The sequence below is a fragment of the Erpetoichthys calabaricus genome, chromosome 18, assembly GCF_900747795.2.
Source record: "Erpetoichthys calabaricus chromosome 18, fErpCal1.3, whole genome shotgun sequence".
NCBI lineage: Eukaryota > Metazoa > Chordata > Cladistia > Polypteriformes > Polypteridae > Erpetoichthys > Erpetoichthys calabaricus.
Genome location: NC_041411.2, coordinates 62,790,902 through 62,813,958, shown reverse-complemented (window position 1 = coordinate 62,813,958; position 23,057 = coordinate 62,790,902). Strand labels below are relative to the sequence as shown.

Here is a 23,057-nt window from a genome sequence, read left to right as displayed (position 1 = left end):
ACACACACACAATAGTAAACGGGACGATGTGAACAAAATGCGACTCAGCACAAACACAAAAAATACGTACTATTATGTAGCCCTGCTACAAGGATATCTTGGTCCTTGAAAACAACCTTGATACAGAACCTGGAAGCTGACACATTTTGGTTAATGCCTTTTACCAACCAACAGTGCATCACTCTCAAGGTGCTGCTCTCTGTTGGAGACATCTCCCCTCAACCTCTTAACCCTGTCAGAAAGAAAGTAGCAATTTCCCCACACTTCGGTGCCCTGATTTTCTTTATTACTTCAAAGTAAGAATAAACATTAACAATACTTTCAATAAAGCCATGAAAAACTGAACATTAACTGCAAAGAAAATATCAGTGTGAAAATAAGGTGTCATTCTGGGCATCAGTGGGCTGATGTATGATCTGCATTCTTCATCATCTAGGTGGATAGATTCTCTCCGATGAAATGGGGTCTCTCTCTCTCTCTCTCTCCTGGTTTCTCAGATGGGCTCTTCTTTATGTCACAAAGCCACATGGGGTTTTGAACTTTGTGATGTTACACACAGTTATTCTGGTGATGGACAGCTCTGCCTAAACGCTTTGCTTCAGGGTGCTTTATCTGTGCAGTCTGTTTCCTGGGCCAATGGTCAACTAGGTTGGCCATATGGTGCTGGAGAAATGCGTAATGAAAGTTCACGTTCATTTAGAATTTTAGTTTTTAGTTTTTAAAGGACTCAAACAAAAAGATCAGTGTAGCTCATTAAGAGAATTCAGATGTTGCACAATAGGACTGAGCAGGAGCACGATTTTAGCACTCCAGGCATGTTCCTATGAGTTTTCTCCTTGTTTCAGTTATACAGACTACCAAGCACTTTGTTCAAAAAAAGCAATCAATAATGTTTTTGGACTGTCAGAAGGCCCACTCACTGCAAGGAAGAATATTACGAGAAATATATTTGCAAGTGATGCAGGGTCTAGTTAGGTTTAAAACAAGTAAATACTCCACACAAAATTACACATATGACTGCATATCTATATAGGAGGTATAAACCACAGTGAGGTATTGATTCTTGATTATATTTGCTGCACACTATGGCTGTAATATGTGCACTTGAGGTCATCACTGGCTTTCATCAGCCACAGAAGTTCATGGCTTGGTTTTTGTCCTAACATGCATTGTGAATTGTGGGGCCTTAAATACAAAGGTGTGGATCTCATTAAATGAAGCCCAATCAAGAGCTAGCAATTAAAACAAATGGCATGCATTTTACCACAATGAATGAGAGATTTCAGTTTTAATATATTTGCAAACCTTTCTGAAAACATGATTTCACTTTGTCATTATGGGTTATTGTGTGTGCACTGATGGGCAAATTTATCTAATTAAAAATAAATCTTCAACACAATGAAGCGTGCAGAAAGTGAAGAGTTCTGAATACTTTTTTAATTCACTGTACACTATATATATTTACTATTCATATACTATACTATATATATCTTTTTAACATGTAGGTATCACTGACAGAAAGCAAATGAAAATGTCAGCAAATGCAGATGTTAGATGATCTGGGAAGGGTTTACGGGCGCTGAGTGAAACACTATCCAGACCAGCTGCTTTGTGGGTTTTACTTTCATTATGTTCTGATTCACTGGGAGCTTTGATACAAGGCTCAGTGTCTAAAGCTTCGTAAGCCAAGGCATAACTCATAAACCAGAGCATTAAATGAGGCAGCACCAGGGAAACTGATCATATGTCTGCTTGTGGGATAACAAATCTCATTAATCGCAGACAACATGTATAAATACATTTTCTAAAATTCCCATGAAACCACACTATTTGTGTATAGTTCTATTAAGCAGCAAAAAAGCAAAACAAATGAAAGGCAATATAAATGAATATCAATTTGAGTTCGATATTTCCTTGTATTGAAAGCAACATGTAAGTATCGAATCTTCTCTTTGAAAAACTAGTTGTGCCTTTCCACAAGAGATTTTGCTTTATTAAGTAACATTCAGGTACCAGTTAATGTACGGTAAAATCTTTTATAGATACAGTGTGATGACATCATTGGTCTTAACTAGAAATGGGGTCATGGCTTCAAATATGACAGTGCCCATGCAAACCAATGACCACACCAATAAGAAATTATGTAAAAACGGTGGTCTGATGATGTCAGTAACAAAGCTTAAAAAAATTAAATACAAATTAATTAATTAATTAATTCATTCATTCATTCATTCATCCTAACAATTCACAGCAAAGAAGTGATGAAATTGATTCTTTTTTTTTTTTTTAGATGGAGGCATACATTCTTGTTAAGAGTGTATGTTATAAACAAATTAACAAATAAAAAGATTACAGTAAAGATTGGTATCAAACAGAACAAAAAAGTCACGAGAAATGTTGAAGGCCAAAAGATCCTCACTATTTAAAACAATTTGTTAAATTAAAATATTAAAGAATCTAGTAGCCAATCTCTGACAGATTTTATGTTTTATTTTTAAAAAGTCCATATAATTAAATCATTAAATAATGGAAAAAAAAATAATATGGTGAAAAAATGAAAAAGTATGCACATAGTCTGAATCAGGATAGTGTGACGATGCGGGTTCCGCTCCATGCTCCCATCTTCCTTCTGGGAGCTCTTAAACCCGACACCGTCAGTAATGTCACCGATGAGCTAGACAGTGAAGCATAACAAAGCAAGGGGATGGTGCAAAAGTGGCAAGTGCTTTTATTTAAAATCAACAAACAAAACAAGGTGTCCAAATTAAAGTGCAGTGCATCAAAAATCTTTAAATAAATAATCTATTAATACAGAAGTGAATCCGTGGAGCTTAAAATCAGAAGTTAAAATGCAGTCTCTCTCATCACAAGATCAGCACACCTCCGTCTCTCATTCTCCCCGGCTCACCCATTGCTCCCGTAGCCGGTGGAGACCCAACAGCTAAATGCTCCTTTCGGCTGACCTCCGTCTTGGCTGCCTCCAGGCATCACGGCCAGACCATCCAAGGTCGGCTCTCCTCCCTTCTTCCTTCGTGCTCACGTAGTCACTCCTCAGATCCATCGGGAGGACATCTGCCTTGCTCACCCCACTCGAACCAAACATTCAGTGGGGTTGACTTGCCCCAAGAGCGTCATAGCCAAACGCTCCTTCGCGGGGCCTCAGCTATTGCTGTCTCCTCCTTCCAGGTGGCCAGATTGTACCTTTCAAGACTGCCTTTCATGTCCTTTAACATCCCTTTTGCCTCTTTCCCTCAATCCCACCTCTCCTCTAGCCGCCTCACGCTTCTATTTATCATGGGGACATGGATCAGATGTGGCAATTAGCAGCTCCAAGGAACAATTACGGATGCGGACGACTCCTCACCTGTGCACTTAAGCGAGGATTGCCAGCATCACGAATTCCCCGGGAATTGATCTGCCACACTACCACACCCACTTTCTAAGCCACGAAGACAGCGATTATTTATTTTAAAAAGTTGCCTTTTTGACGTGAGCTGTGGACCCGCTTCACCACAGATGGTCAAAACCCAAACTCCACAACAGCACCAAGTCAAATCAGTAAGTAGAGTGGTGGGAACAGACATAAATAATCAAACTCCAAATTCAGCGTCGCCCAGCGTAAATGAGTAAAGAAGTGTGAAAAAAAGACAGCTTGTATATTCCACCATAGCATCCATAATCACTACATGGACTTTCTAAGAAGGTGTTTGGGGCATTAAGCCCAATTTTGTGATCATGGACTTCCCAAAGACGGTGCTACCTAAGCTCATTTGCAAAATATAAGCAGTGAGATGCTGTATTATATTTTCACAACTAGAAAATATGGATCTGATGAAATTGTATGATCATGTTTCTAGTGTATGCACCAATATATATAGAAATGCTTGGTTTGTACATTACAATTTGGAAATAGATCTATTTTATTGATGCTCTGTAAAGAGATCCACTGCATTTCACTTATAAAAGTTGTTTCCTTATTTTAAGGCTTTAAAGGCAGAACCTTATCATGACAGCATGCTGGCACGATTTTTGATAAAGAGAGCGCTGCAGGTAAGTAGGATTGTAAATTTCATTCAGTTCCGTTAATTGCTCATCCTAGTACACTACACCAGGATGACCAACGAACGGCTTGTGTGCAGTCTGTTAATATATTATGGTCACCATGCAGAAATCTATATTCTGATGTTGTAACTAGTAATTTCTGTAACAAAGTTACAGAAAAGTGATGCGCTGTGAATACTTTCTGGATGCACTGTATAACACAAATGATACAACACACAAACATATTTTTCTAATTTAAAATAAATCAAGGTAAATCCACCTCCGTTCTCAAATATACAGTATGGTTGTGGAATTCATACTGAATTTTAAATCATGGATTTTCTATGTACAAATGGACATCTTGTACCTGATACCTCCAGTATAGGCTTACAATCTTCATGACCCTAAAATGAAAATAATGAGAACTTCCAGAAATTGTTGTTTGGATATTGTCAATTCATTCAAACTGTTCACTGTTTTCCACTGTATTCAATTCAGGGTTCAGCTAGGCCCATCAACACTGACGTTATTATTTTAAACCTTTGCAATGCTTCTCGATCCTTCATCTTCTCTTCTTTGTATTGATATGAAGTAATTTTTGAGACAATAGTTTGCATGTTCTTATACTCATAAGGGATTTTCCATGGTATTCTCTGTGAATACTTTCATTCACTGGACAACAGGGACTTTGCTTCCTTAACACTTGTGAGTGTATCTTATAGATTTAGATCTGCTGATCACAAAAGTCACCATTACATTTTCCTGTCATGTACCATTTTATTTCAGTTAACCTATTTTTGTGATTTCCTCCCATTTTTTTATGTGTAAGTGCAGTATATCCAGTACAGTCATGACAAGATTTATATTCATTCAATAATCTGAATGTGACCTGATGTGAAAAACTGTCCCTGAATCTAATTTAGCAAGTAATTATTTTACTCTAAAGTACTCTGTTCCATCCATCCATTTATTTTCAAACTCATTTGGTGTAAAGATACAGTATGATATGGAATTCATAGTAGACCCAGGGGGATACATAGATTACTCTCGGAGTATTGAGAGGTTCTTCTCCACCCTCATGCACTAAAGTTTTTTCAGGCCAGTGGTACCACTCAATTTAGACCTGCCATGACATTTTGCCATGCGGGCATATAATTCCATTTTGTGTTTATCTCTATAAATGATGTTGTTTCAAAATGTTTAAGCTTAGTTCAAATACTAATCTGCAAACTTAGCCGCAATATTCTTCTTGAAGAGTGGTAGATCCTCCTTGCTACATTAATCTTTATTGAAGGTCATTGTTATTCTCTTTTTCTGTCAATAGGCTCATGAACGTTGAAATTTATCAAGCCAAGAGAGGGCTGTAGATCTGCCAATATAAGAGCATCCTACCATCAGGTGTTCAAGACACTTTGGTAGAACAGCTTCTTCTGAATAGATTAATTTTCTCCACTTGAAGATTATCGTTTTGACCTTTTAATAATGAACCTTTAATTGGTTGGAAATGACCGTGTTTCCTAGGCTGATCACCAGTTACATTTTTTTGTTGTTATTGTTGTCTGCTATTAGGCTTTTATGAGGGTGAAGATGTCGAAGTAGTCATTCATTCATTCTCTGAATTGACTTGTTCCAATTCAGGGTTGTGAAAAGCAGTCCAAGATAAGGGTTTCCTCCATTACAGGGCAAACCCCCTCAAATTCACTTAACAGGAGACAGTTTGAAGTGACCACTCAATCAAATGTCTTTCAGAAGTGGGAGAAAACCGATGTTCAGAAATAATGATTAGCTGCAGCTCTAACAACTGTTCCACCCACGCCTAAATATTAATAACTTTTTTGGACACCTTTCAGAGAGTTGCTTTCTAATTTTGTTACACTTGGTTGAAGTGTGCTGCTTGGCCAAACTCCATTTATGACTCAGCAACAATAATATTTTTAGGCTCAGTTGTCCTGTGCTTTGAATTTCTTGACTTATACTGTATGACAGTTCCAAACTTCCCAGGCATTGCAACAAAAAAGTTTAAACTCAGATCATATTAAGAATAATGTGTCCACAAGAAGGAGTCATACACTAACCAGGTACTTCTTATATATTATTATTCCCCAATAGATAAGGCTACTCAAGCCATATTAGTCTGTGGTCACTCAAAGATCTTCACGTCTTTGCTCCTTGTTTCCGCAGAAATCATCTCCAGCCTTTCTCATTCCTACCTCAAAGCCAAATCAACCCTATCTCCAGAAATTAAAGCTTAAGTAATAAAGTGACTCAAAAGAAACAATTCAAGTCTAGCAGTTCAAGCCTTCCTAAACTATGACTTAGAGGTTTTCCTTGAGAGGCTCTAAAGCAGAAGACAAGCTGTGATTTGCTCATACTGTATCTGGTTTTTCTTGATTTTTTTCCTATATTCACAGAGTAAAAGAATCGGACATTTCTTTTTTTGGTATTTGCGGAGTGAGATCACTTGCTCGCCATACTTTCGGGAACGCTTTGCTGCAATCCTTGAGGCATACCTGTTGGGGTGCGGTAAAGCAATGTTAAGTGCCTTCCGGAAGCAAGTGCAGTTGGTTGACAGTCTTCACAAAGTGGCAACAGAAATCAAAAAACTCATTCCAGAAAAGAGCGACCTGCCTGCAAATGGTAAGATGACTTGTTATGTTATGTGTTCAATGTTAATCTCTTGTTAGTGGCTCCCCTTTTTGCCTTTGTTGCTTTAATTGTGTCCTTTTTTCTTGTCATTGTTAATAATTTTCAATTAATGTGGAGAATAAAGAGGTTGCATCTTGCATTAAATAAGTGTCCTAAGGTGCTGCAGCAATTAAGGCTACAGTCACCTGATATTAATATAAAAGGTCTCATTCAGTTTCAACTCCTCGCAGTGGCATTTTCTTTCACGCACTGCTCTTGCAGGTTTTAAGAATTTAGGAAAGATGTTTGACTTTTGTTGTTATAGTTTTCCAGTTTTATTTGGGAGTATTTATAATACAGAGAGCTTAATGAAGCTATTGTTGTCACGTGTGCAGAGTACAGTTTAACTTGTCAAAACTGTCAGCCGCACGAATCAATGGTGTACCGGATCAAATTATCAGCAAGTGGAAAGACACTATTTCCATGATTAAGTCATGAATGGCAGTGAGCTCCTGATTGAGCTTGATTAAAATTTACACATTTTCTTTTGCTCAGTGGGACGTGTGGGCCTCTGGGAATTCGGTGACCTGCATGCTTTATTAATTTATATTTTACTCCGTTTTTCTTTTGTATAGCTCCAAGGTGAGCTGGAGTTGGGGGTACACATTTATCCATCCATCCATTTTCCAACCCGCTGAATCCGAACACAGGGTCACGGGGGTCTGCTGGAGCCAATCCCAGCCAACACAGGGCACAAGGCAGGAAACAATCCTGGGCAGGGTGCCAACCCACCGCAGGACACACACAAACACACCCACACACCAAGCACACACTAGGGCCAAGTTAGAATCGCCAATCCACCTAACCTGCATGTCTTTGGAATGTGGGAGGAAACCGGAGTGCCCGGAGGAAACCCACGCAGACACGAGGAGAACACGCAAACTCCACGCAGGGAGGACCCGGGAATCGAACCCAGGTCCCCAGATCTCCCAACTGCGAGGCAGCAGCGCTACCCACTGCGCCACCGTGCCGCCCGGTACACATTTATATATGAGAATATTTTTCTTATACTTATCCTATTCCTACTTTTTGAAATCAAATTTAAAAACTAATTAAAAAAAGAATACACTTTAACTCTTCCTTACATGTGCAAATTGGCATGCAGCATGTTGCCACTCAGCTACACTAAGATTAATAGGTGTTTTCAGTAATAGTTTCACTGACCACCTAGAGAATTCTTAGTTTAGTACTTCTAAAAATTGCTTGTTTTTATTTCAGATTTTCTACTTACAATTTGTACTTTTCTTTTGGTGTTTTCATTTTGACTGTGGTTAATACAGTTTTTCTTTAGTAATTTCAGTTTTTCTAAACTGAATCGTAATCTAGGTTGGGTTAGGTCTGCTGCCACTACTGGCTGCTGACTTTTGCATATAATAATGGGGTCCTACAAAAACCTGCTCTGTTTTGCCTTCCCCAGTAATCACCGGACACCACATTGAAAACAAAATCAGCCAAGAAATACAAAATTGATGCATACATGCATGATACAAAGACAAGATAAGCATGACACAAAGTAATAACACAGACTACAATTATCAGTTTTAAAATATTAGATTATGACACAATGAAATCACAGTCCATAACTTTGGTGAAGCAAAGTTAATTGTGATATGGGAGATGATATTAAAACAGTTTATCTTCTTTCACATCTTCCAAAGCCCACTCCTCCAGGTTATTTCCTTTAGCTCATCTCCCATAATGGGTTAAATGATCCCATACTTCTGTAAAGTGCAGTCCATCTCAGTAGGGCTGATTTCTTCTGACACTGAAACAGGCCTTCTACTCCCAACACAGTAACAGTGATCTTCTGATTTTCTAAAATCCTTCCTTTGCTCAGAACTTCCTATTTCATTGAATCACTTCCTGCTGTGGTGGCACGGTGGCGCAGTGGGCAGCGCTGCTGCCTCACAGTTAGGAGACCCAGGTTTGCTTCCCGGGTCCTCCCTGCATGGAGTTTGCATGTTCTCCCCGTGTCTGCGTGGGTTTCCTCCAGGTACTCCGGTTTCCTCCTGCAGTCCAAAGACATGCAGGTTAGGTGCATTGGCGATTCTAAATTGTCCCTAGTGTGTGCTTGGTGTGTGGGTGTGTGTGTGTGTGCACCCTGTCCAGGGTTTGTTTCCCGCCTTGCGCCCTGTGTTGGCTGGGATTGTCTCCAGCAGACCCCCGTGACCCTGTAGTTAGGATATAGCGGGTTGGATAATGGATGGATGGATGGTCTTCCTGCTGTTGCTCATCTGCCAGCCTCCCTCTGTTAAAGGTGCAGATTTCACCTCAACGTCACAGCCAAACACTGAGAAATACAATAAGAGGAGACACCAAAGACAACTTAATGGAACACTGCTACTGGTCACTCATCATCCCTTTGCTTGCTTGTTCCTTTGTTTGGTTCTTTACTTGGGTTCCTTCTTAATGTTAATTTGTTTAGGTATTTGAATTTGCTAGTTTTCACTTTCTTAATTATTCCCTGTCCTAATTCTTTGCAATCTTTAGTTTAATCTATTATCATTTTTTAGTCAGCTCTTGTTTGGTTTAATTGAACTCTTAATTGTTATTATTATATCCTTAATTGTTATACTGTATAAATAAATCAATTAATCATGTTGTAGCTGTGTCTTCAGGGAGGGATTTTATTAGGTTTTGACTTTTACTGTTCACAGCATATTAAATTCTATTGTACCTCATGTGTGCTAACTCTGGTCTAGCACTGTCCTCCAAAGAAGTTTACAGTATTTATAACAAGAAATCTTAAGGCACATGAAACATGCTGATAAATAAGTGTTATTTGATATGCCTTTACCTTGAAGCTATTTAAGAAAAGTGATGAAACATTCAGGGTGTTAAGGTTGGTTGGTCATAAATATTATTCGGGAATCCTCTGCAGACTAGACCTAATAAGCTGGGAGACTATTCCCTATTGACATCTGCCACCCATTGACCTTTCTTTAAAGTTAATGCCCTTAGGTAATTACTGTGTCTCCATTACCTATGACTATAAATAAAGGGATGGACCTCTGAGTTTGCAAAATGGCATATTGAATAGGGATACTGCAGGGTCTTGTGACTGTGTGATAGTGCCCTCTATTACCTCCCTGACTGTTATAATGTGTTACATATTTGTTTTAATTATGGCAAGTGCAATATATATATTTATACATTATAGGTGACAAGACGATACACTGGCATCCCGAATAGGATAGAGTGTGTCTCCTTAACTGGCCAGAAGGCCGTAATAGAAGAACATTGTAGAGGAAGCTGCAACACAACAAGGATGGTTAGTGACCATAATTCCAGTCAGGGTAAAAATATAATGGATGAACTGGGCAACCATGGATCCTGGAGGCAATTCATTCCCCACACAATATATGGCAGTGTCCCTAATAGCTGTCCCCAGTTAGGACTCCTGCAGGTTTGCATGGCAGTTGGAGTGTAGAAGAGCAGCCCTGTTAGGATCATTGAGTGCTGCAAGAGGGAGCTACTGGGAGATGACTGCTTTAGTTTCCAGTCAACCCAGAAGAACTTTGAATGACCACCTATGGAGACACTGGAAGCCCACCGTATCATATCACCTCTGGGAGTCAGAGTCAGGAGGCCAGTCCTTTAATTTTGGCACATACTATATATATATATATATATATATGTATATACATATATGTATGTATATATATATATATATATATATATATATATATATATATATATATATATATATATATATATATATATATATATATATCACGGCATACGTAGTCTGTGTCACAATCTGATTATTTGGGTGGTTACCTACCAGGTAACGCTTGTGGTTGGCCAGCAAGTCTGCTAACATCCGCCACGGTGCCCTCAGTTGTGAGAAGCAGATTATAGAATGGTTGAAATAGTTTACTGTCAAATAATGCAAAGAGTACGCGACACGTGTTTCGCCCTAATTCTGGGCTCATCAGGCGTACACACTCTAATGCACTCCCTCTCGGGAATCGAACCTCGGACGTCAGCGCCAGAGGCGATGCCCCTAACCATTCTATAATCTGCTTCTCACAACTGAGGGCACCGTGGCGGATGTTAGCAGACTTGCTGGCCAACCACAAGCGTTACCTGGTAGGTAACCACCCAAATAATCAGATTGTGACACAGACTACGAATGGCGTGAATGTAATTACCCCGATCTACATGCTGTCAAATAAACGAACCACACGCTGTGGCGCAACGTTAGGGGCATATATATACACATACAGACACATATATATACATATACATATTTACATATCTACATACATACACATCTATCTATCTATCTATCTATCTATCTATCTATCTATCTATCTATCTATCTATCTATCTATCTATCTATCTATCTATCTATCTATCTATCTATCTATCTATCTATCTATCTATCATCTATCTATCTATCTATCTATCTATCTATCTATCTATCTATCTATCTATCTATCTATCTATCTATCTATCTATCTATCTATCTATCTATACAATACAATACAATACAGTTTATTTTTGTATAGCCCAAAATCACACAGGGAGTGCCGCAATGGGCTTTAACAGGCCCTGCCTCTTGACAGCCCCCCAGCCTTGACTCTCTAAGAAGACAAGGAAAAACTCCCAAAAAAACCTTGTAGGGAAAAATAGAAGAAACCTTGGGAAAGGCAGTTCAGAGAGAGACCCCTTTCCAGGTAGGCTGGGTGTGCAGTGGGTGTCAAAAGAAGGGGGTCAATACAATACAATGCAGTACACAGAACAGAACAATTTCTCAATATAGTAAGAAATAAAAAATATAAATTTTAGAAGTACAGAGCAGAATTTAACAGTAGATGATATATCCTATAATAAGATTTGGATTTGTGTAGAGTCCTGGAGACCTCATCCTTCAAGCTGCCTCCCCCATTTGGCCATTCCACGGCTGAAACAGTGCTGGGCCAGCCAATCCGATGAAAGGACCCCTCTTTCCCACGATTCCTGCGATCCTCCATCTGGGATGACTTTTCTATCTATCTATCTATCTATCTATCTATCTATCTATCTATCTATCTATCTATCTATCTATCTATCTATCTATCTATCTATCTATCTATCTATCTATCTATCTATCTATCTATCTATCTATCTATCTATCTATCTATATATATATATATATATATATATATATATATATATATATCTATCTATTGTCAGTTCAGCACTCCGGTTGGAATATGACCAAGCCGTGCAAGCTTACTGTTAAGAATGCAACGTATAGTTGTACAGGAGAAAAGCAATCTTGCCTCAAATCAATGGCAACCTTTTGTAGGTCTATGAACTTAATTTAAACTTTAGGTTTACACGGTGCTCTGTTTCCATAGTACCTGCACTCATGAATATATCTGTATGTGTCAGTCGCTGAAATCCCCGCGCTTGGCACCGGCGAAGTACTGCTTTTAAATTTTTATTAAGAAGAAAAGAAAACCTTTTTAAATTGTGGTAAAATATACCACTAATAATTTGTTAAGGATCTGTTTTTTTGTGTAGCTGACTTCACACAGCCTCTCCACTGTTTTATTAACGAACGTCATATAAAGTCTTCCTTTTTTGTTGCTTCGCCAATGGAAGCAGCCTTTTTATTTAATCCTGTTTTTACGATTGTTCTGTTTGTATACCAGTTTGTCAGTTCAGCACTCCGGTTGTAATATGACCAAGCCGTTCAGGCACACTCTTGAGAATGCAACGTATAGTTGTACAGGAGAAAAGCAATCTTGCCTGAAATCAATGGCAACCTTTTGTAGGTCTATGAACTTAATTTAAACTTTAGGTTTACACGGTGCTTTCTTTCCGAAGTACCTGCACTCATGAATATGTCTGTATGCGTCAGTCGCTCAAATCCCCGCGGTTCGCACCGGCGAAGTTCTGCTTTTAAATTTTTATTAAGAAGAAAAGAAAACCTTTTAAAATTGAGGTAAAATATACCAATAACAGTTTGTTAAGGATCTGTTTTTTTGTGAAGCTGCCTTCACTCGAGTGATCACTTCGAGCTTTAAGCCTGAGAAATCACCCCGTAAATGCACACGTTTAATTGCACATCTGTTAATATGTATGCTTACACGGTATTAAAAGAAACTCAACAATTACACAGTATTAAAAGACACTCAACAATTAACGTCATTTACCTTCGTTCCCGCGTTTGACTCGTGCTGTAAATCTCTTCCTTGTTTTCACTTCACGTGATTACGTAGGAGGCGTAATACGTGATGACGCGATACGTGACTCCTCCTCCTCCATTAGAGTATATGGACAAAAAACAGGTTCCAGTTATGACCATTACGCGTAGAATTTCGAAATGAAACCTGCCTAACTTTTGTAAGTAAGCTGTAAGGAATGAGCCTGCCAAATTTCAGCCTTCCACCTACACGGGAAGTTGGAGAATTAGTGATGAGTGAGTCAGTCAGTCAGTGAGTCAGTGAGGGCTTTGCCTTTTATTAATTAGTATAGATAATGAAGAAGCACTTGGGCTTCATTGGGGGTGCAGGTGTGCCCCTTGGTAGCATGGCAGAGCACCTCAGGACGTCAATGTGGCAATTGGCTGATCGTGAATTCAATTGCAGACATATGTGGTGCAGTCAATTTCCTCATTCGTTTAGGGAGCCTAAACAACACAGGTAGATAATTAAGGTAACAAAAACATGAAAGATGCAAATGCAAGAGCAAGACAGAAGTTAAAGAGGAAACCAAAAGTAAAAGAGATGGCAGGTTCGGGAGAGGAACCACTCAAGAGGAGGCTGAGGGTCACTGATGGAGGGCTCCTGTGTAAGACCAAGGAGTGACAGCAGGAGTCAAGGGAGCAAGGCTGTGGCACATCACCTTACAGAAATGCTGGTGGTGATAACCCAAGCTTACCTGAAGGGCTGAATGTGCCTGTCGGAAGACATCTCCTCATGCTGAGGTGAGCCATACTGTGGAGCTGAGGGGACGTCGATTGGCTCAGGACTGTTTTTAAGGAAGAATTCTTCCAGTGGAATTTTAACCTTGATTTTATAGTATGGCTTATTTAAGGATTCTTAATCGATGATAATTTAACCTCCACAAACACAGTTTTTCTCAATTATTTATTTATTGAATCTGCACTAAACTTTAACTGAACACTGATGGATTTGTTTGGATTAAAAGCTTTTGCAAATTTAGACTATGTGTCCTCATTTGCCTGGCTCATCCTTGGACATGAGATCGGCAGTTCAGTGTTCGAGAGCTGGCAAGGGCCGTGGAGCTAACCTGGACCATCACAAAAGGGTAAACTAAAAATAATTTGATAAAAGGACTGTGCACATTTAAAGCAATGACAAAGAATACAAATACATGTGATTTTTTTAAAGGAACATTTTTAAGCCAGATAATTAAATAATGAGATCAGTTAAAAGTAAGGATGACAAACTGATTGTGAAATTGGTCAGAATAAAACACCACAGTGATGGGTGTCCTGGAAGTCTGGAGTTGAAAAATACTACTCTAAACAATTGTATCCTTTTTTTGTCAAGTTTGACTGCTTCAATTAAACATTACTTGATCCTGTACAGTATGGAAATAGGTATAAACCAAAATGGGGGGGGGGGGGGGGGTGGGGGGGTGGGGGGTGAATGGGGGTAGAAAGTGATTTTTGAAAAAAAAATGTTTGTAGAATTTTTTTATTTTTTATTTTTTAACAGCTGCACTGAAACTTCAGGAAATGTTGCAGAATGCTGACATCCCTCAAGAATTCCTGGTGCCTTATGATCCCAGAATCAAAGCTGGAAAATTGGTGGTAATTTTCTTTAACTGTAACCTCATATGTAGAGCTGATTATTTTTACCTGTCTGTCCAAATGCTTAAATGTTCCTTAAACAACTGAAAAGACTTAAGACTTCCTGGTCATGTGACTCAAAGGCCTGCATGCAAAGTATCTGCAATATTGTCTTATGACCCTTCTGGTTAATTTTACTGATACCATTAACAATCTGTTAATTTGAAATGATGGAGGTTCTAGTAGACATACCTGTCCTCAAAGCCCCCCTACTCCTATCTGAACCATACTTTAGTAAGCTAGGGAGAGAAAGGAACAGATACACAACCAAGATGATAACTACCCCATAAACCACAATAGAAAGAAATGCCTTGAGTGTGTGGGGTTCATTTTTTCCTTTGAAAAGAACAAAAGGTTTTTCCATGATGCATCATTAAGGCACTATGGTGTAACGGCAGAAACTTTGGTTAGAGCAACCCAGTGTTTCCCCAACCTTTTTGAGCCACGGCACATATTTCACATTAGAAAAATCACAAAGCACACCACCAAACACAAATGTCACTAAAAGTATATTTATTGAAATATAATGAAAATCTAGTCGCAATTTACTCGATTTACTTACTCAGTGTGAAACCTGGGCCTGTTTAGTTGTACACAAAGCTGATATTCTTGCAGGAATTGAAGAAAGACACACACGAAGATCTTCCTCAACAGCTTTGAGTCTCTCTCTTTTTTTCGTCTTTATAGCTGTCATGCTTGAAAAGCCCACCTTGCATAGATAGGGAGCAGAACTGAAATAGCTTTGTTTGCCAGAATGGGGAACTCCTTGGCAGCAGTCAGCCAAAAACTGTCCAAAGGTAGATCAGCAAAACTCAGTTTTAGACCACGATTTTGTCTCAGTTCTGTTATTTCTTCCTGCTCCTGCAAAGTCATGTCCTTTCCAACTGCAGTTGAGCTGTATGGGATCCTAACCCAGTCAAGGCAATCAGTGGAAAGTGAAGGGAAATAACATGACAACTTCTGCTCAAGACTTTGCAGATGTTTACCTATTGTCTCACACAGTGCAGCACTGTTGACACTTTTGACATGTTGTTTCCAGAGGTACACCTTTGAAAAAAATCCCTTTATTTTATCTGTACTTGTGAGCAGGTTTTCATTTCGGCCTTGCATTCGTCTGTTCAGGTCATTCAGATGTTGAAATATATCTGCCAGATATGCCAGTCTTGCACACCACTTGTCACTTGAGAGCAACTTAGCGTCATCATACTTCTGATTTGTCAAAAACACTTTAAGTTCCTTCTGCAGCTCATACACATGAGCTAAAACTTTGCCATGGGACAGCCACCAGACCTCCGTGTGGAGAAACAACACTTTATGTTGCGCTTCCATTTCCTCACACAGTGATGCGAAAATGCGACTTTTTACAGGTCTCGTCTTCACAAAGTTTATCATGCGCACAACATCTTCCAGTACAGTCCTGGCAACAAGTGTTTCCCAGTGCAGAAAACAATGCGTCACAATGACATCTGGATGTTGTTCTTTCACTCTGTTTACAAATCCTTTGGTGTGCCCGAGCATGTCTCCATCAGTGCAAACACTTACGCAGTTTTGCCACTTCAGTCCTCCTTGTTCAAGGTACTCTGACACAACTCGAAAAATTTTCTCTCCTGTTTTTCTTTCTGGCAGTTCCTTGCAAAACAGAAAGTTTTCTCTGATGATGTCTCCATGTACAAAGCGCACATTTGCCATAAGTTGTGCATGTCCGCTGATATCCGTAGATTCATTGATTTGCAATGCAAACTTGCCACTAATGCGCAACTTTTCCAAAACCATCTTTTCAATGTCTGCAGACATGTCTTCAATACGTCTGGAAATTGTATTATTTGAGAGAGTGACTTGGGCTATTTCTTTGACAGCGCCAGGGCCGATCATCTGTTTTAAGATAATTTTGCAGGCAGGTAGTATTAATGTCTCTGCTACGGTGTGTGGCTGTTTTGATTTAGTGATGAGCTCAGCAACTTGGTAGCTAACTTTAAGTGCTTTCTCACTTGTCTTGGTGGTTTTCCTCATTAACGCTGCCTGTTTCTCAGTCTGTTCACGCAGTTGAACAAAATAGTCCATGTTCTTGTTTTGAAGTGATGGGTGTTTTGACTGGAGATGGTGTTTAAGTTTACTTGGAACCATTGCACTGTTTGACAATTTTTCCCCGCACACCAGGTATAGCGGAATTGACTCAGTTGGTTCCCCAGTATAAGTGAATCCAAAGGCAAGATAACTTTCATTGTATTGTCTTGAGCTCACCTTTTTTGCTTTCTTCTGACCACTACTCATGCTAGGGCCTTCATCTGAGTTGGAATTTTCTCCAGGACTCAGGTCAGATTGACTATTTTTTCTATTCAAATATTTATCCATCGCTATTACCTGTGGCGTTGTCTCACTCGCAGTATGACTATGTACTTTCGTATTTCTTCTCGTCTTCTTTTGTTTTACTGGTGGTTGGCAACCCACTTAATTGGAGTAAGAAGTTGTACTGCCCCCTAGTGACAGGCAGAACAAACAGGCAGCCTTAGAGTACCAATCAGGTGAAATTGGATAATTTTCCACGGCACACCTGGTGATTTCTCACGGCACACTTATGTGCCACGGCACAGTGATTGGGAAACACTGGTTTAACCCAAATAACTAAATAAATGTTGCAATTTGCAAAGTAACACCCTCAAATAATGTCTTTCATACTGAAGGTGTACTGGGGCTGAAATCCTCGTCAGTTCATTAAAATCAAGGTATGGACTTGCTCGGTGTTGTTTTTGACATTGAAAATGGCTCCTTCTTCATGCTTAGCGGAGTGGTGGCTCTGAGGCTAGGGATCTGCACTGGCAATCGGAAGGTTGCCGGTTCGAATCCCGTAAATGCCAAAAGGGACTCTGCTCTGTTGGGCCCTTAAGCAAGGCCCTTAACCTGCAATTGCTAAGCGCTTTGAGTAGTGAGAAAAGCGCTATATAAATGCAAAAAATTATTATTATTATTAGCACTTGTCTAACCATTTTTGAACTTCTCGATCTATTCATAAACACTCCACCATGGTAAAACGCTGTCTCCATATTGTACACACAGAGCTCTCTGCTCTTCTTTGGTGCAAACCATGTTGAAGCATGTTGTGTTTACTCATAGAAAACAACAAAAGAAACTAACTGATCAGGGTCGAAACTTTAGCACTGTGACCACAGACATAGCATGTTTCCACGTATCAATGGGGAAAGCTGTACAGTCAACCCAAACAAAACTATCTCAGACATGCAGATTATATTCCACGTACAGTACATAATGAACGTGAGTGGCAGACAGTAAACAGGAGCAGGATTGATGAGGTAAGATAGTCACGTCATTTGAGCAAATGTGAGACACTGTAACGGCCGACCCCTTTACCCAGACCAGCAGCTACACTACCAAGACTATTGTCTTGGCTAACCTGAGGATTCTCAAGCTAATAACAAGTCATACTCCTTACAAATTGTCCTTTTTTCCCCCAAACAGCAAAATAACAGGCACTACAAGTCAGCGATGTAAAATCAAGTGCAGATATATTGACAGTGGATAAATATACACACTCACAAGGACAGACAAATACTCAATACTATATATGTGCACACAATTCACCACTATCCCAAAGACACCAGTGAATAATTATATATATATATATATATATATTATTTATACGAACACATGTATAAACAATAATAATATTTACAAAAACCCTCCCTTACCCCTAAACAATAAATGAATAAACACGGAACACAAACACAGATTAGTGATAGACAGCAGTTGAAATGTATGTGGCAAATGAGTCCAAAGCTAATAAAGTCCACGATAATTGAATACTGGCTGAAGTGATATTTTGCTTCTTCCCGAAATACAAAACAACCTCATCGTGTATGTCCTTTGCAATGGCTGATAGGAATCCAAACCCCGGGGTTTCTCTGCACTGGTTGTCGTGATGATGATCCGGATACTGAAAAAGCAAACAGTGGAATTGCACAATTGACGGAAGTGATGAGTTGGAAAATGAATGCGTAAAGCGGCTCCTTTCTTCTGTCGACCTCCTTTCTCTCTCCTCACCTTTCTCTTTCTCTCTCCTCGCCTCTATCTTCTTTTCTGCTCCTCTCGTTTAAAACTGAATGTCCTGGATGTCATTGGATGATTAAACAGGAAATTCCCATGTTGGGGTTATGGTCTTCCTTCATCGTCCTTCCACTGTTTGATTTACGGGGACAACATTTGCTTATACACCCGTACATGATAGTAAACGGGACGACAAAAACAAAACGCAACTCAGCACAGACATTAAAAAATACCTATTATTATGTAGCCCCGTTACAACGCAGAAGAGCCAGAGACTTTCCAGATCCACAGAAAGGTCATAAGATAAATCAGAGCCTATGGTTTAAGAAGAGGTACAGTATTTCATGAAACGGAAATTTGCCATTTCATGTCATGTTGCTGATAAAGAAAGATGGTAATACAACTCCACAGCTGTAACCAGACAAGAGCTCTGGCTCAGAGTTTCCCAGAAATGTGCCGATAATTAAAAATGTATGTTGGACTCAACAGGTAATGTGATCAGCCCACCACCCCAGGTAGACAATAGGTTTCTATGTGTATTTATGATGGGTCATTGTGGATTTGGGATGTTTTTTCTTTCTTTGTACAGCTTAGAGCACTAAGTCCTGCTAAATAAAAAGTCAAACCGTCTTAAATAAATTTGCTCAATTGTACTGACTGTTAGAACTTTATTTTACAAGATAGAGCATCTGATCAGCCTGCCATAATCAGATCAATGTTTCCAGAGCTCTTGTAACCTTCTTGCATCTTCTAAATGTTGCACTTAGCTTCTGTATACATTTTAATTTCAGTTTTGATGTCAAAAGTGAACGCTAAAGAGGTCATGGAATTCATCCACAGGTCTAAGTCAGTTCTGTATCTTTAGTACTCATACTTTAACAAATGAAATCACTTTCTGCAGGTGGAGCGATGCAAGGTGATGGCATCCAAAAAGAAACCTCTTTGGCTAGAGTTTACCTGTGGAGACCTGGATGGCCCCCCAGCACCTCATGTGGGGATTATTTTTAAACATGGGGACGATTTAAGACAGGACATGCTTGTTTTACAGGTGAGATTGCACTTGTTCTAAAAACTGAGATGTCTACTCTTTACATAAAAATTGTATGGCACAAGAAGTGTTATCTATCTCTCTCTCTCTCTACAAGTTTACACAAAATCAGCCATGATGTTTTATTAAAAAAAAGTCAAATTTCCCATCTACACTGCTACACAAGACCCAGTGTTTTCACATTTAGAGTGTTTTTGAAGAGGAATATATTTTTGGTGGTCGAAAAATGACATTTCATAGTCTAAAACAAATAAAAAATAGATGTGTTCTCATTAAAAAAAATCACCCACTTTAGCATTTTTGGATCATCTTTAAAATGTTTATCATCCACAATGAAATGCTAAAGAGGTGTAACTTTTTACTATTGGACATGCATGGTTAGTCAGCCAAGGGTGCTGCTTGGTTACAGAGCCACCCTTAAAAGAGCATACATGACATCTTGGCTAGAGTTTGATAGAAGACACATGGGAGACCCTTAAATTAGCTGGTAGGAGGTTCAGGGGTCTGATGAAACCAAAACTGAACTTTCTGTCCATCAGATTAAACAAATTATTTGAACATTGTACGTTATCAAAAACACACCAAATCCAGTGAGTATGCTTTTCGGTAGCATAAGGGTAGAGGGGAAAATTAATGCAGGAACATACAGGGAGAAAACCTGATGGACGCTGCAAGAAGCCTGTGCCTGGAGAGAAAATTTGTGTTCCAGCAACACAACAATGAGAAAAACAAAAAGAAAACTACACAGGAATGGCTTAACAACAACAATGTTAATGTCCTGGAGAGGCCGAGTCAGAGTCCAGATGTCAATCCAACTGAGAATGTAAAGTATAGCTGGCCATAGAAAAGGCCGTTCCCTCACAACCTTCATGCAAACAGGTAGACATTGAGCAGTTCTGCAAAGAACAAAGGAGGAAAATTGTATCATCCAGCTGTGTAAAGCTGACAGAGAACAAGAGACCTGTCCTCACAGACTCAAGGCTGTCATGGCTGCCTCTATTAAATACTGAATTGAAGGAGGTGAATGCTTACGTGATCAATTAGTTTATGTTTTATATTTGTAATTACCGTATATACTCGCAGATAAGTTCTCCCGCGGATAAGTCAGGACTTGATTTTACTGTATAATTTCTGGTATTTTATAATGTTGGTCATATAAGTCGAATGTGAAAAACTCACGCTATTGGTTCAAGAGATTAAGATACGCTAACACACACCTGAAAGAGTAACCACGGTGCACACTGCCTTTTTTTTCTATGTGGGTGCGGCAATACGCTGTATCAGCAGATGCTCCTAACCTCTCTCTCTCTCTCTATATTGTGCCTACGTGACCACACGGTAATACCCAAACTGTTCCGAAGAGACGTTTGCACTGATTTGTGTTTTTTGTATCTCACACCCTCATACTCCTTCACTGTAAGAGCATCCCTTATCTACGATGGAGCATTCAATCAGAAGAAAATATGAAGCTGGTTTTAAATTAAACGTCGTTGAAGTGGCGAAAGAAATTGGCAACTGCGCTGCTGCAACAAAATTCGATGTGTCTGAGAAACTGATGCGCTACTGGAAGAGGCAAGAAGATGTAAAAATAAAATAAATTAAGTGTCGCATTTTTGAACGGGGGGCGGCACGGTGGCGCAGTGGGTAGCGCTGCTGCCTCGCAGTTGGGACACCTGGGGACTTGGGTTCAATTCCCGGGTCCTCCCTGCGTGGAGTTTGCATGTTCTCCCCGTGTCTGCGTGGGTTTCCTCCGGGCGCTCCGGTTTCCTCCCACATTCCAAAGACATGCAGGTTAGGTGGATTGGCGATTCTAAATTGGCCCTAGTGTGTGCTTGGTGTGTGGGTGTGTTTGTGTGTGTCCTGTGGTGGGTTGGCACCCTGCCCGGGATTGGTTCCTGCCTTGTGCCCTGTGTTGGCTGGGATTGGCTCCAGCAGACCCCCGTGACCTTGTGTTCGGATTCAGCGGGTTGGAAAATGGATGGATGGATGGATTTTTGAACGGGCGTATAAGTCGGGGTCTGATTTAATGATTGATTTCTTGGGTTTCAAGACCCAACTTATACGTGAGTATATACGGTAATTAGACCAATTTATTAGACCACTTTAACATTAAAGAGTCTTTTTCAGTTGATCAGTGCCAACAGAAGCCAAATTAAATCCGCTATGATTCAATGTTGTATAACAATAAAATGTGAAAACTTCCAAAGGGATTACTAGGCACTGACTTTCACTTGTATTTCTGAGTATGCCTGCTCCAATGATTGCTCACCATTAGGACTTCTTTGTCTTGTCATCTAGTTTTACAGCACACATATTAGAATTAATCTCTAAGTGACATCACCAGCAGATTTCATCTCTCTTTTGACATTCTGTAAGTCTTCCATTTTCCTGAACTTTTCCTTCCATTTTACTGTAACTGTGAACACTAAGGAGGGTGAAGACAGGATGATTAAGTGAGCTCATATTCCCCTAACCAAAAATAAAATAAACAAGTGAAGCGGTGATGTATTTTTCCAGTTAAAATTACAAATCCAAACATTTCATTTTCTTCAATGAGGCTAGTGGCCAATTATGCTCATCTTTCTAGCTTGTAGCCATTGCATGTTCTGACTCACAACTGGGACAGAGTTAGTGTTAGGGTTAGAAACAGGCAAATAAGAGCTTAGAAAATGGATAGGTGTATTTAATTTTTTGTCCACATAAGGTTGATGGTCTCATTCCATATGTTAGATTTCCTGTATTTTCATTTGTGCCTTTTGAAAGACAGCAGCAACTGTGCGTGGTCCACCAGAGGCCTGTGCTGCATTTGTATTCCTCTTTTCATGCATTTTCTAATTATTGGATCCTTATGGTCTGTTTTTTAGACTCTGATAATAATGGACTCCATTTGGCAAGAGAATTCTCTCGACCTCAATTTAATCCCCTATGGCTGCATTTCAACGGGATATAACATAGGTATTTCATGATCTTTCTTCTTTTTTTCTTTTGTATATTTTATTCAAGCTCATAATTAAATGGTTCATTTAGAAGAAAGGTTCAACTGTCACTGAGTGATGGCTGAAGCATTTAGATGCTTAACAACTTTGATAATACCCAACATGCGGGGAAAAGATTGCTGTCTTTTGTGTTTCTCCTTGATTGACTCATCAAAACAACTCATCATCCTGTGTGTCCTCCTTAGCCACCAATGTCAAATATGAATTTGGCAAAGCAGAGTTTGAAGGCATCTTAATTAATACATTTCTATAGCCAGCATTGACTGACCCACACTTATGTAAAGTAAGAATTGTTCAAACCATGATTTCTACATTATCAGTTATTCTGCAAGACAGCAGCACAGTGTGTGATGCTCATGTCCATCCAGAGAAAAGGGATCAAATCTCAGCCCAGTTCAGCATGTGTAAAACACAC

At 39.5% G+C, this 23,057-nt stretch overlaps 1 protein-coding gene across 1 annotated transcript in view; it reads left to right on the top strand.

Moving 5' to 3' along the window:
* si:rp71-17i16.5 (phosphatidylinositol 4,5-bisphosphate 3-kinase catalytic subunit gamma isoform) overlaps positions 1-23,057 on the top strand; it is a 71,716-nt gene that overhangs the window by 28,529 nt on the left and 20,130 nt on the right. The window contains 5 exon segments of the mRNA XM_028824723.2: positions 3,985-4,050; positions 6,453-6,678; positions 14,406-14,500; positions 19,500-19,646; positions 22,511-22,601. Coding sequence (XP_028680556.2) covers positions 3,985-4,050; positions 6,453-6,678; positions 14,406-14,500; positions 19,500-19,646; positions 22,511-22,601 — 625 coding nt within the window.